We start from the raw sequence: 17,579 nt of genomic DNA on the forward strand, positions 1-17,579 counted from the left end.
TGCATGCCTGGCCTGGGACAGTGCTGGAGCAGGGTTTGCTACCGTGAGGACTACACCCTTACTGCTACTGGCACCACTCCCATCCTCTCCTGCACATTTGGTACATGCAGAGTCTTTCCTATAGACTTCAAGAGTCAAAGAGCCCATTCGGTATAGAGATTAGGCATCTTTCCTAGACTCCTGAAGAAATCAGAATAGTTCTACACACGATGCATCTTCCTCAAGACTGTGATTTAAGGCTACAATGGTCACCTTTCGGCTTTATCAGAATCACACACAACTAATAAACCACCTAATATTTTAGGTACTTAAAGTGATAGTGGCGTTTTAGCAAATAAGTCATTCTTTGCATAATTCCTTCACCCCTCTAGTAAATCAAGGTGTTTATGCAGTGCTAATGTGTTTACATCCAGAACGGATATTTAGAGAACACACAGCTGCAGCTGTTAAGATACCGGGACGAGAACGTAGCAAGAGCTTCGCCGCCCAATCCGTAACACGTTATGAATCTGACAGATCTGCTACCCCAAGCTCAGAAATCAGAGTCCCTTCCACAAATCACTGCTCAGAGCCCATCACTCGCTGTTTGATTTCCCTCCATGTGAAATATGAACACGGAGATACAAGAATATGGCTGATTTACCTCTTCCCCAGAAATTGAACGACGCTATCAAATCAAGCTCTTAAATGCAAATGACTCCAGTATGGTAATGAAGAGCGAGCCTGTTTCCGGAAAGCTCCAAGCCACTTTATTACTCCTCGTCTACCTGTAATTTATACAGTTGCCATCGGTTGTTTAGCTTATTTGGGACTGACTTACCCCTTTATTAAAATGCCTCCCCCCCCCTCCCTCTCCCGCCTGTAATGCACATCTGTCTACAAAGTAAATTTCCATCTATTATTTCTGCTATAATAACACTACGAGTACTGACAGTATACCGCCTCCAGCTAGTGGCATATGGCGCAATTTGCATGTTTAACAACATAAATACTCGCGGGTTTAGGTGAGACCGTGAAATATCAACATTTCTCATTAGGAATAGAATGCAGAAGAGGGGATGGGATGTTTACTGGGTTCCCAACCCTTGTTTTATCAAAGAAACAAAAAACCTAAAAAATAAATAAAAAAGAATCACATCCTCATATCTGGAACTGGAGGAGTTGCATCAAAACTGGCACAAAGGAAAAGTGGATTTGCCCATATGAGGGTTTTTTTCTGGTGTTTTTGACAACTTTTGCAGTGTTTGTCACATTTTTGACTAAAATAATAATAAAATAAAAAAACACCTCCAGATGTATGTCTATGGCAGGGATCAGCAAAATTCGGTGCTCCAGCTGTTCTGAAACTACAGCTCCCAGAATCCTCCTTTCACTTCTATGAGAGTTCCAAAAACAGCCAAGTGTGCATGCTGGGAGTTGTAGTTTCACAGCAGCTGGAATGCTGAAGGTGGCTGACTTCTGGTCTATGGGAATTGGGTAATACTGTACACATTTTTTAGTGGCTTCGTTTTTGTTTTTTACTTGCTGGGCATCTTTTGGGTCAATGTCTTTTTTTCTCTGGTGTTTTCTCACAGGGGGATGGAGTGCCATGTTTGTGTGGTTTCCTCTGGGTTCTATTATAGAACATACGAAAGGGAATCTCTCACCAGGAGACTCACTTAGCTACCGGTTACTTCATTCTAGAGAAAAAGCTCTTTTAATCCGTATGCAAATAAGCAATTAAAATGTACCTAAATGTAAACTTTATTAAAAACCTATTCTAAATGCCCTAAAATGAATTTTTGTAACTTTATTATTATTTCTTACTTTTCCTAGCAAAAAAGGCACCTGAAGTTCAATCTGTACCTGCACATCTATGCCAGGCTATAGCATAGCAGAAAGGCAGGAGCAGAGATGGGTGCTCTGGCCTGTACAGCGCTTGCTGGGCCCCGCAGTGGAATCTGTACGCCCATACAATGCTGACATATCAGCGGTGTATGAGTGTACGGATTGCAAAGCACTGTAGGCACCTGAAATTCAAGTGCTTATTTTGTAAGGAAATTTAAATAAAAAAACAAAACAAAACACATTTCACCCTATAAGACGCACTTTTTAACCCCAAAAGTGGAAGAAAATGTCAGTGCGTCTTATAGTGCGAATACTAATAAGCGCTTCCAGTATGGAAGAGCTCATTAGTACAGAAGGACCGAGGAGCAATGAATACAGTACTCAATGCTCCCTGGTCTTTGTCTGCTGCACGCTGTGCACTGCATGAGGATGTTCGCACACTCTGTGACCTCATGCTGTGCGACTTTGGGTCACAGCACAGCACAGTAGAAGGGGAACTGGATCTCAGGAGCGGCGGTGACGTCCAAAACAGGAGAAGCGAGTTGATTTATTTTTACTGCGATCCAAGGTCCAATTAGAAGTCTAAACTGGGGTCTCATTAACATAGGGGGTCTGAGCTGAGGTCTGATTAACACTGGAGGTCTGATCTAAAAATATTTTCTTTTTCTTATTTTACTCCTCTAAAACCTAGGTGCGTCTTATGGGCAGGTGAGTCTTACAGGGTGAAACATACGGTATATAATATATATCAGAAAAGTTAATTTTAGGTAATTTAGAATAGGTGTTAATAAACTTTATTTGAACATTTAAGTACACTTTATGTGCACTGAAGGTGGGCCCAAGACACTGTGTGCACCTTTGCTCCTCCTGCTTCCTCCGGCAGCGCCTCCTTTTCCTTCTTGATTGACAGAGCCAGGTTCCTGCATAGTCATCTCGCCTGATCCTGTCAATCAAGAAGGAGAGGAAGGGGTTGTCAGAAGAAGCAGGAGGAGCAAGGGGGCACAGTGACTTGGACCCCTCCCTTGGTGCACTTATTGCTTATTTGCATATGGATTCAAAGTACTTTTTCTCCAGAAAGAAGCAATAAAAGGTGTCCACTGTCATTACATTCAGCTGAACTAACACTACATGACAAAAAGACATTGTGCCTAGCTTAAACTGTGAATTCCCTGGTGACTGGCTCCCTTTAGGTCTATAACAAAATTTGTCGTAGAGAAACCTCTTCAGAGAAAATACCATGTTAGTACTGGGAGAGTGTAGGCAAAATGAGCAATTTGAAAGGTAGTAAACTTGCCTAATATCCCTGCCTGCTTAAAAAGGCACAAAAAAACGGGTGGGCTGCAAAAAAAATAAAAAAAATCTCACAAAGGCCTCAAATCACAGCTGACTGAGCAGAATGACATGTTAGACTACATGGCCGTTACTCCCAATCCCGAAAAAAAAAAGTTGACATTTAAATTAGTTTTGAAAATTTGAATGCGGAACACTTTAGACGCACGTTATACATTACCCTGGCACAAAGTCAAGAAGTATTACATCAAAACTGGAAATACTATTCTTAAATCTGAGAAAAGTCTGCCTTCAGGCCTGAAGAAATCTAAAGGGAAAGAACTTCAAAGCTAAATCTGCATGATAACCATGATGTGATCTATGGATGAAGTCCACTGCATGAATAATGTTCATATTAGCCCGACCACCTTCGTTAAACTAAAAATGAACTTGTTTAATGTTTTTTTTTTTTTTTTTAGATGGAGGTACTGGAGCTGAGGAACCTCCATGGCCAACAGAGTTTTTCTTTTAGCCATTTTTTATTTTAGAAATCTGCCCCATTTTTCTAGGGTTGGTATAACAAAGTAGGGCAAATAGGAGCAATGCTTATATGTGACTGTTCAAAGAATCTAATGAACCTGAAATACTGCTGGTAATTAGGCCTACCCAAAGCTACAGATACAAAAAAAAAGAGACTATCTTTTTTGGGTGCTGGTTGACCCAAGAGACCGCCGCCATTCGATGTTCAGCACCAGTCCCCCAGTGCCATGTTGACCCCTATTTCCCCATCTACAGCACAATGCTCCCAACCTCTGATCCACCTGAGGTGCACGCACTCATAACTCCCATGGGCTAGAATTTAAAAAACCAAAGACATCTCTCAAGTCAATATCCTACTCCATATGACAGCCAGCAACTACTTCACTAGGTGCATCAGTGGTCAGGGACCACCTTTCTGATGATATGCAAGTGTCCCAGACTCTCACCTACTCACATTTATGGCATATGCTGTACCATAAATGTGTTTAGTCGAGAAACCACTTTAACATTTTGAAGATTTATGCTATTTAGACTTCTGAAACCCAGTCTAGAACACAGCACATAGCCTAATCAATGAGTTGTAGAAGGTCTTACCTCCAGTAGACCAGCACAGCGATGAGTAGGACCAGGCAGAAGAAAGTCAAGGCAGAGACGACCATTAAGGGAACGATCCATTCCATCTTGGAAGAGCGACTGTCCATGCTTGTGTTATCTGTGAAACAAATTTACAATAAAAGATTTTACAAACCAGGTCGGCCATCGATCGTCACCTGTCACGTACCTAAGAAGCAGACATCTATGACATATATACTAAGTGTACATAACACGCAACTCCAAAACATGTAAGACCCTAATACACTAAATGTACAAACCAAATTTTCCTAAAGGGAAGCTGTCAACTCCCCCCGAGCCCTATTAAGTGCACTACTACATGAATAAACACTGCAGTCCCTGATTTCGAATGACTATCTCATATGTCCATGTCCATACTCACCCTCATTCCCCCGCTGTGTGTCTGCAAACCGGTGCTGGAATACATTGCGAGGACAGATACAGATTTTGCAACTGATTTGTTCCTGGCATAAAATTATGGTCCATGTGGTGCACCCCAACAATTGTATTTATTTTTACTGTTCCTATAATGGGTCCATGCCTGGACCCATCGAAGACCATATTGTTATTTGCAAAAGTTTCCTTGTTTTTTTCAGTACCATATTGTTAGGTTCTTCTTCATGGTGAGCCACTGATATAGCTGGAATATTCCAAACTTGCATCTAGAACCTTCATTGGGGGTTCAGTTCACCTTTCCTGTATTTTTAAAGGCAAAAATAATGTTGTCAAATCTACCATTACCCACAATGGACCTCAATGGTGAAGGTTTGCCGGTATCTGCTTGGACATGGATCCAAAGTTGTCATGGTTGTGTTACAAATCGAGGTAAACTTGCCTTTTTTCATTTAGTTTTTTTTACATATGTCCACATATATATCCATTTACTCAAACATTCATATTTATATCTGACATTTTGACTTTTGCATATTTGAAACGCCAAGTCAGCTGTACAAAATATAGGAGCACAGGGCAGGAGAGAGGCCTCATTCATAACACTGCTGAGCCGACATTCCCTGGTGTTATAATTCACCTCAGTGGCATTTATGAATGGGAAACTCAATTATCGCCGCCGTTATGAATTGCTGGTGAACTAATTACTGAAAGTTGCCAGGTGTCACAAAGCAAGGCTGCAGAATCCACTATAACAGGACCAACGGAGGTAATGCAGGAAAACACTGGACTGAGAAGCAGAAAGAGAGACACAGGGAAGGCAAAACTGATAGCACAGCAGGGGTTTATTCTGTTTGCAGATCTAGGCCAGTTATCAGCAGCCACAGATCCTGCCCTTTAAAAGACAAGGCTCACAGAGGGCTAATCAGTCAAATGCATGGGGATTGTGTGAAATTTCCACCGAGGCGAAAGCTGACTTTTAGACATGTCTAAGAATTAATGAGAATTGAATGATCTAATTTAACACGACGTAGCTGTGTGTGATCATCATCACATGGATATGGCATGAGGTCTCTTGAAACAAAAAAAAGGTGCTATATACAACTGAGCAGTAGCTCACGGTGACCTGTTTTGTGGATTTTTGTGGGGCAGACACGAAGACCTTTACAACGGAAGAGCCAAACCCAATGCATAACCACTTTGTGGAATACAAAGCCAATACTTTTAATTCCTCATGCAGTACCTGTAGATAAGCCAGGGCGTGGACTTCTACTTTGGCACCAGCCCCCAAGGAACCAAGTACAGAAAGAGGTCTCACTAGCCAAGAGATATATACTTTTACATAGATGTCTATACTATGTGTGGTGTAGGATTAGAATAGTCTGAATCGACCCCTGCACAACCTGCAGCCCACGATGCCATTGTTTAAGGCCCTCAACAATCTGGTCAGACATGCTTGTATGTTGGTCGCTCACATGGTGCACTGTGTTGCTGTCTCTGGGATTGAAATATGTTGGTGGCCATGCATGCATGTGTCCATCGTCATTGTACTTTATGTGAGTAGTCAAGCACTCTGCTCCTTCACAAACTCATATAAATGACAATGGACAGAGATCCAACCATTTGGATCGAAGGGGACCCCATTCTCCCCATAGGTGGGAGAGTGGTGGTGGAATTGGAACCTGTCAGACATTTATAGCATACCCCTGGACTGAACAATATGTATATGGTAGATATGTCTGCACTGTGGTCATGTTATACCGTTTTAGAAGATAAATTATTCAAATTCAACCATTATAAAGGACATGCCCGAAAGATGGCTAGTCTCATAAAACAGCTAATCTATTTAATTTCTTAACATCTGGGAAAATGCTCTATGGTCAGTCATAATTCCAGATCAGTAAGGAAACAAGTGTATCTCTCATTTTTGCACCCTACTTGATTCATCTGACAATTAAGGAGCCTGAAAAGCAGATTGTGGGTCCCGATTTAGGTCTTAGTCTATTGACTACTCAATTTTTCTTGCACACAAAAACATCAATAAGTAAAGCCACAATAATTTTGAATGTAACATTAAGAACTGGCAAATCAAAACATATTAGATTGTACAACACATTTAGAACAGTAGGCGATTCAGACGGCAATATAAAATTATGTAGCTGGCTGCACGGACACCATTAAATAGCTAATCTATAGTAGTACATATCAAGGAGAGCAAAAGACACAGAAAGTTAGACAAAAGAGTAATAAAAAAAATAATAATAAAAAAAGACATAATAAAATTTGGTGACATTCATGACACACCAAGCATGCTATTCATGGTCCTTCAACAGCAGCAAAGAACATTGTACATCAATAATTGACTATATTCCTTCATCTTGCACTGCAGTGTCCAAAGACAATTTTCATAATACACCTCATATTTTGGAGGTGGGTCTGTGGTTAGCACGGATGCCATGGGTTTGAATGCAACCAAGTTATTTGAAGCGTTTGAAGCCACATGTGGTGGCAGAGGCATACCTTGAGACTCCAGGATTCCAATGCAAAATCAGTAAAAGGTCCGCCCACTTATGTGCCATTTCTAATACTGGTCTCATATGTGGTGGTAGAAAGGTCTTCAGGCTCCTCAAGGACCAGAGCCAGAAAAGACTGCTACATCCCTGTGTGGTCATCCTCTGGTTAATTTTGTTTTCTCCTACACCTAAAAACAGTTGCATGCCCTGTAGTTTATAGGTGACCAGTTACTCCAAAGTAGGTTTTAGATGGCCATATTGTGGATGCATTGTAAGATCATGTCCACGAAAGCCACCGTATTATGAACATCTGAAATGACCCTGGAATGAATGGTCACCTTGAGGCTGGACTCTAGGATGGGAGTGCTCGAAATATAGGAACTAGATTGTGAAACCATGAGGGCAAAGATGTGATCTGAGTAATTACGTTTTGTAACCAAAAATATTGACTTTATATACATACTACAGGAAGAAAAATGGTATAAAAACACCTACTGACTTTTTAGGAAATGTCAGAAAATTACATTTTTGACAAATCAAAAGCCTTAAAAATAAAGAAAAACTGCGCCTTGTACTCATTTTTATAACGTTCTAATGAAAGTGAGTTTATTAGTGTTAATAAACAAGGCAGTAAAATTTTGACACGCCATCATTAATGGGTAATGTATATTTAAATCTAATGCTAACAATATTTCGGCAAGCAGAATATAAGACACTAAATAATAACCTATGGAGGAGGATGATCGAGAAAAGAGAAAGTGACTGCTGTTAAATGCGTGATCATAAAAATGCCAGACTTGAAAATTCCTCTAAGAATTTACCAAGGCATCAACATTGATACAAGATGCATATTTGTCTTGGGGCAAGGGTGCAGCACAAGTGAAGAAGAACTCCACCTTGCACGACAGGTTTCTTATTCTTGAGGATTTTTTAAAGGAACAAAACTCCTAAATTATTGGTAAAGGGGAAATTTACCCAAGGCAGGCACATTTGACTATCATCACTAAGCTTTTTGTAGACATCACTACTGCAACTTGAATTCCCAGTGATTGGACTGATTAATATGTCAGAAGAGGTCATTAGGGGAATAGGCCTTTAAAAGAAAAAAAATATTAAAATGCCATGGGAAGCAAGGAAAACAAAGCTGATCTGTGGCCAAGTCAAGCTTAATCTTTTGCTAAAAGTACAGATGACCAGACTGAAGCTTAATTTACCATACAATGAGAAGGCTTGAAACACTGGAAAGAAATGTGCTTTGAAAGGTTGGATGGAAAAGAGAAAAAAAAGTGTTCCCAAAACAAGGGATGGACAAGTTATCACCAAGGTTTTCCTTGATAATAACAGTGGTTTGCAAGGGTGATGGAAGCAGGACCTGGAGCCATCAGCTGATTGCCCTGGGGGGCCACATGTTAAAAAGATTTGTCTCTGATGAAGCAACACCTTTAAAAGGGGTCCTCTTGGATTTTCATATTGATGGCTTATCCTCAGTATAGGTCTTAAATAAGAGATCAGCAGGGGTCTGACTCCAGACACCCCGCCGACCAGCTGTTTGAGGAAGCTGCGACGCTCAGCAGAATTCTGGTGAGCTCCGCAGCCTCCTTACAGCTTACCAAGCACGGAGTGGTCCACTGGAAAGCGGCTCTGCTTGGTATTGTAGCTCAACTAGATTCACATGAATTGCAGTGAGCTGCACCAAGGCCATGAGAACGATAAATGTGATGTCACAGAAGCCTAAGCGTTTACGAAGTGCCACAGCCTCTGCATACAGCTGATCAGCAGGGATAGCGGGAGTTAGACCCCTGCCAATCTAATATCGATGAACTATCCTGAGGATAGGCCATCAATGTTAATATCCAGGAGAACCGCTTTAAAAGGAACACTCTGCAAAGATGACACACTGCTTTATGCCCAGTGCAGGACACAACATTACGATTATCTCTTGGGTGTTCTTTGTCACTACCCCCTATAGACACTGCCCTAGCCATAACACAATGCATCAGTTCTGCCCGGAGCGTTCCGATAATTGTTTTAGCTAGGCAGACTAGCTGGCAAGTAAATTAGCTCACCTATGCAGCACAGAATTACATAGTATCCTTTATATAGCTCTAGTTAAATGAAATATATTAAATCCCTTTGGTACACGATAGGGCCAGTTGCATAGGAACCGACTTGCCATAGCATATTTATGATGGAAAGAAACTAGAGAAGGTAGAAGCCTATGTGAAGACAAGGAGAACATGAACTTTTTTGCAGATGATGCCATAGTCAGAGTCAAGGTAGAGAGGAGAAACAGAGTCAAAGCTCTAGACACCCATATCTTATGTCCCAGTTCAGACACATGGTTACATTTTCTTATATCAGAGATTGTAGTAATGACCAATGATTGGTGGCTTCATATTGGAATATTTGAGGTGGTATACTTGGAGGGCCAAGACCTAGACCATTGTTACTGGTGACCTACTGTATCTTCAGATACCAACAAGTTGTGTGCTGGTTGTTTTACTGTAATTTTGTGATGGATCAAGAAAAACTGCATTGGGCTTTATGACATTACAAGTCAAATATCTCTCGTCGGGGTTCTCAGAGAGTTGGGCAAAGCCCAGTGTATTACTGATTAGGTAACGGTTGGTGGAGTTTTTATGACCATCTCTACTTTAAAGTAGAGTTTTTGGAATGTAATTTAAGACCATTTTGGTAGGTACCAAGGGCACAGACATTATGGAGGCAGCTGATACAATGGACATGTGCCTCACAAAGAGAAAGACCCTAGATCAGATAGGGTCTGTTTCCCTTCTCCATGAGCGTTATGGACCTCTACAGGCACCACATGGGATACAAAGGAGTTGGATGGGTGGTCTTCTCTACTACAAATGATGGGAAAGTTTATAGCCAACAAGAGCAGAATGGGAAGGTGGCATGAACCAGAACCCCATCGACATTTTTTGCTAGGGGCCCCTCTGTCCTCCAGATAGCAGTATGGAAAGTGTGTGCAGGATGATTCAGCAGGATGAGCCTGAAGGCCAAATGTGAAAAGATGGGGTGATGATGCTTGAAATGAACAAGCATTAAGCAGATGAAAGAGTATTAAGACTTTTATTAATTAACCTCAATATGTTACAATACAGAGTTCACTGAATATAGAAATTTCTTACAAGTTCATCATTGGTAGCGATAAAATTCTAAGGAACAGTTTCATTACTACACATTTAGAACAATTTATACAGTTTTTACACTTTTATTTCATTTTATTCCTGTCCTAGGCCAAGATCTGTAGTCAAGTCAGATGTGTTATGTGATATCTTTGGTCAATCGGGTGTACAAGACCATGATATAGTACTGGTAAAATATACAAATATAGCAGCACATCTGCATTATATTGTATAGAAGAAGGTTTGATGACTAGAATGGTGGATGGCCAGCCTTCACGGCCAGGTGACACCTCATGGCTGTATGTACTAACATTCTGGTAGCTTATTTTTTCATAGGCTACCAAGAAGACAATACTGCAGTTCTCCATTTATAACTAGCACAGGTGGCAAACTAAATAGCATTGGTAAGGACACAGGTACATTGCACTCATTTAGGAAAAATGCTTAAAGGGGTTTTTCAGGCTCCTGACATTGATGACCTATCCTCAGGATAGGACAATAATATGCGATCGGTGAGGGTCCGATACCCCACAAGTTACAACCCCACCAATCTGCTGTTCCCTTCAGCTTCTGTCACTTGAACTAGCACTGTGAATGGAGAGGGAGGAAACCGCAGCTCTGTTCAAGGTGTAGCGACCGTGCTGGGTTACTGCAGCTCCGCTCCCAATGAAGTGAATGGGAGCGGGGCTGCAGTAACCCAGCACAGCCACTACACCTTGAACGGAGCTGTGGTTCCCTCTACATTCACAGTGCTAGTTTCAGAACCGGGGGCTGAAGGGAACAGCTGGTTGGCAGGGGTGCAGGACGTCGGACCCTTACCAATCCCATATTAATGCCCTATCCCAAGAATAGGTCACCAATATAAGGAGCCTGGAAAACCCCTTTAAAAGGATTGAATGGAATTACAAAAGAAAGGGTTGTTTTTTTTTAATTTTCTTTCCTAAGAAACAACACCACTCTTGTCCAAAGGCTAAGCCTGGTATTGTGACTCAGCCCATTTATATAAATGGGGCTGGATTGCAATACCAGACATGACCAATGAGCAAGGGTGGCATTGTTTCTGGGGAGGAAAAAACATTAAAAATATTTCAAAAGAAGAATTCACATCAATGTGCAGAAAAAAACCACAATAAATACATTTAATATAAATATTGTTGTCCTACTCCCAAAATGAAGCCCTATTCCTCCTTCATGCCTCATTAAGATTGCCGCAATGATTGAGGGTGGGGGTGGTAGGGTCAATGTATCCAGGTTGTCTTAGATTAGAAAAAAAACTTGTCACACTTATCCCATCCCATGAGTGTTACAACTCAGCCTTATTTACTTGAAAGGAACTGAACTGCCATACCAGATACATCCCATGGTCAGGAGAGGCGCTGTTTTAGAGGGGCAAAAAAAATAAAAAGAGGAAAAGATCTACCAAAAAAAGGGGCAAAAAAGGAAAAATTTAAAACCAAATCCTAGAATTTTTGGACTGGATTAAGATTGTTTGGAATTGTTTTTTTTTTTTACCACATACTGTATATTCAGCAGAAGTTACTACTATGGCCAGCTGATTGGGAAGGCCCACACAATTTTCAGGTCGAATATGCAACTAAATTAGAATAATAATAATAATAATAATAATAATAATAATACAAATATCAATAAGAGGAGACCCATAGTACATCATGAAACATGGCAATCTGGTCAACATTGGGTTATTAGTACAGAGAGGCACATACTTTGCCATTGTTACAGGACTCCCATCAGATAAAATAATTCAGTACTGACCTATAATCTGTAATAATGGCTATGCCAAGTATATGTTATCAGAACACTACATGCCTAGTGTAGGTCCTCGGGGGCAGTGCATGTTTTCTTTGAATCCCTACTGCCATGCTCCACCCCCTAGGACCATGCACTAGTGACTTTCAACCTCCAGCTGTTGGAAAACTACAACCCCTTAAAGTAAGCTATGCTGGGAGTGGCAATTATTCAACAGCTGGAGAGTCACAGGTTAGAGACCACTGCTCTACATCTACTATATATTCCAGTAGAAAATAATTTAAAAACGACAAAGTTTATTCCAATCATGATTTGTGCGACTACCCAGGAAGGCTCAGCTATAGAGATTCATCATTAAAACAAAGAGATATATGAATTCAATCACAAAATATAAACACAGAATTTTACAAAAAAAAAAGATGCCAGAAATAATTAGTTGTTATATTATGGACAACATAGTTTAGATTTGCATGGAGTAGAAATGAGTAATAAGCGAATTTGCTCTTTAAATATTTTTCTTGCATGTTTAAAGTTGAATACCGATAAAAATAAATAAAAAAGAAGAAATTAACTTGACATAGGCAACTTGCTGACGGGTAACAAACTCACAGGGATAAACATGCTGAAAAATAAGCACGGTTTACTCCTTGTTGCACAGGTAAGGCCTCTTGCACACAAACGTAATTTAGTTCCGTGTCCATTCCTTTTTTTGTCTACCGTATCCGGAACCATTCACATTAATGGGTCCGCAAAAAAAATTGAAGTTACTCCGTGTGCATTCCGTTTCCGTATGTATGTTCCGCATAAAAATAGAACATGTCCTATTATTGTCCGCATTACGGACAAGGATAGTACTGTTCTATGAAGGGCCAGCTGTTCTGTTCTGCAAAATACGGAATGCACACGGATGTCATCTTTTTTTGCGGACCGCAAAATACATACGGTCGTGTGCAAGAGGCCTAAGTGTGAGGGGTTATAATAGTGACTCTGTGTTTCAGGAACAAACCGAACTCCACCTGCAATAAAGAATAATCCATTACGTACACGTCAGCTCCCACGCTGCCGCTTCGGTTGTCCTGGCAAAGCACAGTTTACCCGGCTGCAGCAGCCAATCAACATCTGACTGCTGCAGCCAATCACTGGCCTCAGCAGTTTACCAAAGAGGCCAGTGATTGGCTGCATGAGTCACATGTTGTTCAAACTGGAGGAACAGCGCAGGATCTATTCTTTACTGCAGGCAGACCACATGTGCTGTCCAGTTTCCTCCTTCAACAGGACAACCCTTTTATTTTAAATATGTGAATTTCTTTTGTTTCTTTTTTGTATGTCAAAATGTAAGAGAAAAAAATATTTGATTTGGTAAATTTTTTATTGAGAAAAATGGTCCAATATGACATGTCTGAGTGGTACATGTATATGAACCTCTAGGATTAGCAGATACTATGCAGGCGAGATAAGGGTTAGGTGTCTTCTATCAATGGGATGACAATCGGGTGTGAGTGGGCGACCTGATTTATTTAGTCTGATCTTCATAACGCGTTTGTGGAAGTCAATCATGACATTAACAAAAGAGGATCTCTGAGAACATTAGAAGAGTTGTTCAGGCTCATCAGGTTGGAAAAGGTTACAAAACCATCGCTAAAGAGTTTAGACACCACAGTCCACAAAAAGATTGGGTAGAAATGGAAGAAATTTAAGACCGTTATTACCCTCTCCAGGAGTGGTCGACCAACAAAGATCCCACCAAGAGTAAGGAGTCTAATAGTCTGCAAGGTCACAAAGGAACCCAAGGTAACCTCTAAGCAGCTAAAGGCCTTTCTCATATTAGCCAATGTTAATGTTCATGAGTCCACCATAAGGACACTGAACAACAATGGTGTGCATGGCAGGACTGCAAGGAAAGATGCTTCTCTCCAAAAAGAACACTGCTACCTGTCTTCAGTTTGCTAAGGATTACCTGGACAAGCAATTTTTTTGAACTTTTTTTTTTTTTTTAGAACTTTTGGTTTTAAATGAGAAGGGTTATGTTTGAAGAATGAAAAACACTGCATTACAGTGAAAAAAAAAAATCATCCCACCTGTGAAGCACAATGGTGGTAGTATCATGGTTTGCTGAATCTGAGCCAGGACTGTTTGCCATCATTGATGGGACAAGAAATTCTGAATTATACCAGCAAATGCTAAAAAAAAATTGTAGGACATCTGCCCACGAGCTGAATCTCAAGAACACATGGGTCATGAAGCAAGGCAACGACCCTAAGAACACAAGACGTTCTACCAAAGAATAAGGATAAAAGTTAAAGGTTTGGAATGGCCAATCCAAAGTCCTGACCTTAATCCAATAGAAATGTTGTGGAAGGACCTGAAGTGAGCAGTTCATGGGAGGAAACCCACCAACATAGCAGGGTTGAAGCTGTTTTGTACAGAGGAATGGGCTGATATTCCCCCAAGTCGATGTGAAGGACTAATCAACAATTACTGGAAATGTTTAGTTACACAAGGAGGCCACACCAGATACTGAAAGCAAAGGTGCACATACTTTGGCCACTCAGACATTTGATATTCAATAATTTTCCTCAAAATATATTTTAAAAAAAGGAAAAAAATATATATTACAAAGAGGCTATGGGTTTACGTTTGTGGAACCAATGATAACAAACAGTGGAGGCTCACCCCCAAAAAAATACAAAAAAAACTTGAGTTTGTGTAATTGATGTTTTTTTTTAAGAGAAACACTTTGCAGAAATTGCCAGTAGGTAAGACATTAAAGTCAACGTTAGCACAAATCTACGTTCACACCAGTGGGATAAAGTTAATTATAAAGCCATACAAATTACTGCACAAAGCTAATGATTAATGGCCATATTTACTACCCACGGACATTAAAGTGCCTCTCTGCGTAGCCTTGCATAATGTTTAGCCTGGAAATGCATTAATGAGCCACTTTACCGATAACAGGAGCCAGTAAAATATGCTGTGGTCAAAATACTTAATATAATGGACACATCAGGTCACTATTAGCAAGCTTCAAGTGAAAATGGGTAGACCACCAAATCCAGAGCCAGGTGGTTATTAAAGATGAACTTGGGGTCATGAAGCCTTGCTTGACACACAGGTTCCATCCAGGGAGCTTTAATTGCTATGACTTTCCACCCAAAATACTGCGTTTCAGGGAACAGTTCTTAAAGGTTTGGAAAATTAAAATGAAAGGGCCTGCGGACTACGGACATTACTGAAAGGATCAATGGATTCTAGCAGAACAGTGCCCCTGGTGGACAGATTGGAAATAACAGTGTTAGGATTTTTTTGGACTCCGCTTAACAACATATCTATATTGGTTTCTTATGTGTCTATGTCACAAGCAAATTCTGCAGGTATTACTTTTTGTATGGATTTGACAGAACCAGAATTCTGCAATTACTCCCGGCAGTCAGTAAAAAAATGCTTACGGATGCTAGACACTATTAGAACCACCTAAAGCGCTTGTCCCGCGAAAAATATTCTACATTACAGAACCAGCACCTGGATCTGAATACTTTTGTAATTGCATGGGATTGAAAATCTAGTATAGCCGTTGAGGTATTCACCGAAATGTATCTGTATAGCGCCACCTGCTGTTTTCTCTTTTTCTAAATTCTATGTCCAGCTCACCGAGATGGAAGCATAGGCTAGTTCCATGCTTCAACTGCCACCAGCTGTAGCAGAAAGGACACAACCCCTGAGAAAGGACATGCCCACTGAGCTGCCAGCTTGAAATAAATCTAGCAGAGCAATAGTATCAATGACTGGGGAGATCTCTGGATCCATGTGAGGTACAGGGCTGGTTCTAAGTTCGTTAGAAAGAGATTGTCATGTACTATATGATGTTATTTGTTTAGATTACATCATGGGATAACCCCCTTAACCGGACCAATAAAAAAAATAAAAATTAGAAAAAGATTATAATAATTATCTTTCGCCCCATGTCCTGACACACAACCTTGACCATATACTAAGCTTGAACGTTGTCTGGTTTAAATAACTAATGAACTTTTTCTATTATCAAGATTGAAGAGTGTCTGAAGGAACCCAGCCAGTCTATGCATTTCATTAGCAGCCAGTGATTTCAATGGGAAATATGTAATGCTTCATTTCTCCTGTAGGGGCACTGCAGAGAAATTTACATTTACTGCTGCCCTCGCTAACTTGGCTTATTTCAAGGAATTGAAGCAGAGAAGAACTGAGCTCATCTTATCCTTAAGGGACGATCTGAACAAAAGGGGACTATTCAAAAGTCCCTTAAACCCTACGACCCCCAACATTAACTGTGTCCTGTTTTTGGACAGCTCAAGAATTTCATCAAGATAAACTAGGATATGGGTGCATTGTTTGATCAACCGGATACAGCCCTGGCACCAAGAGTCTGAACCCCATCGATCTGATATTGATGGTCTATCCAATGGATATTGTGAGTGCTGGCCACCCCTTTAAATAACCTTCAAACATTTCCATTTACAAATTATTATTATTCGACTATACGTAAAAATTTCTATAAATTAAAACAAAAGAATTTCGAATAAAACATATCACTTGCAATTATGACATGATTAGCGATGAGCGAACCGTTGGAAGTTCGGGTTCGGCCGAACTTCAGGTCCCGAACCTGACCCGAACTTGACCCCAGACCCCATTAAAGTCAATGGGGACCCGAACTTCACTTTATTATTTTCAGTTAGGCAAGTTTTTTTTATTCAATTTTTAACCCCTCAATGGCCATTTCATTTAGCATTCTGTCTTAAGAATTCTATTATTTTCTGTTATAACCATGTTATAATGGAAAATAAAATTACCCAAACACCGAACCCGAACGTCAGTGAAAAAGTCCGGGTTCGGGTCCGGGTACCCGAACTCGCAAAGTTCGGTACGAACCCGAACTTTGCAGTTCGGGTTCGCTCAACCCTAGACATGATATTAAATGTCGAAATACTGCAGCTGATGCACAAATTGCTTCACCTTCAGAGTTCAGAAAAGCACTGAGCTGCCCTCTGCAGGTTACAAAGGGAACAGCAGGTACTGGTCAAATGAAACCTACTGGAAATAGTGCCTTTAAAGAGACCCGTAATCTCTATAACCCGTGGCTCTCCAGCTCTTCCAAAACTACAACTCCCAGAATGCTTTGTCAGGCCATGATGGAAGTTGTAGTTGCACAACAGCTGGAGGCTCACAGTTAAGAGACCACTACAAAAAAAAATAAAAAAATGACTGCATCAAAAGAGTAGGCAAAACAACAAGGTGTTAGATATATCAGAAACTTCTATTATCAGTTGGATAATTTTGCAGAATTTCTGAAGCTTTACAATAATGTGTATGTATAGGATGACAAAAAAAATATTTTTGTAATAAATATATGCAAATCTCAAAAATCTTCCTTTTTAGTCTAAAAAAAACCTAAATCTTAAAAAAAAAAAAAGTTCTTAATGACTAGAGTCTTTTGATCATTGAGGGGAACCTTACTTGGGGTCTGAACCCTGTT

At 40.4% G+C, this 17,579-nt stretch overlaps 1 protein-coding gene across 2 annotated transcripts in view; it reads right to left on the bottom strand.

Annotated features, from left to right (window-relative positions):
• The window catches only part of PTPRG (protein tyrosine phosphatase receptor type G), a 494,056-nt gene that overhangs the window by 99,679 nt on the left and 376,798 nt on the right, over positions 1-17,579 (bottom strand). For both annotated transcript variants that reach the window (XM_040407763.1, XM_040407764.1), the window contains one exon: positions 4,231-4,348. In XM_040407763.1, coding sequence (XP_040263697.1) covers positions 4,231-4,348 — 118 coding nt within the window. The remainder of the gene's footprint in view (positions 1-4,230; positions 4,349-17,579) is intronic.

This window comes from Bufo bufo, chromosome 9 (assembly GCF_905171765.1).
Source record: "Bufo bufo chromosome 9, aBufBuf1.1, whole genome shotgun sequence".
Taxonomy (NCBI): domain Eukaryota; kingdom Metazoa; phylum Chordata; class Amphibia; order Anura; family Bufonidae; genus Bufo; species Bufo bufo.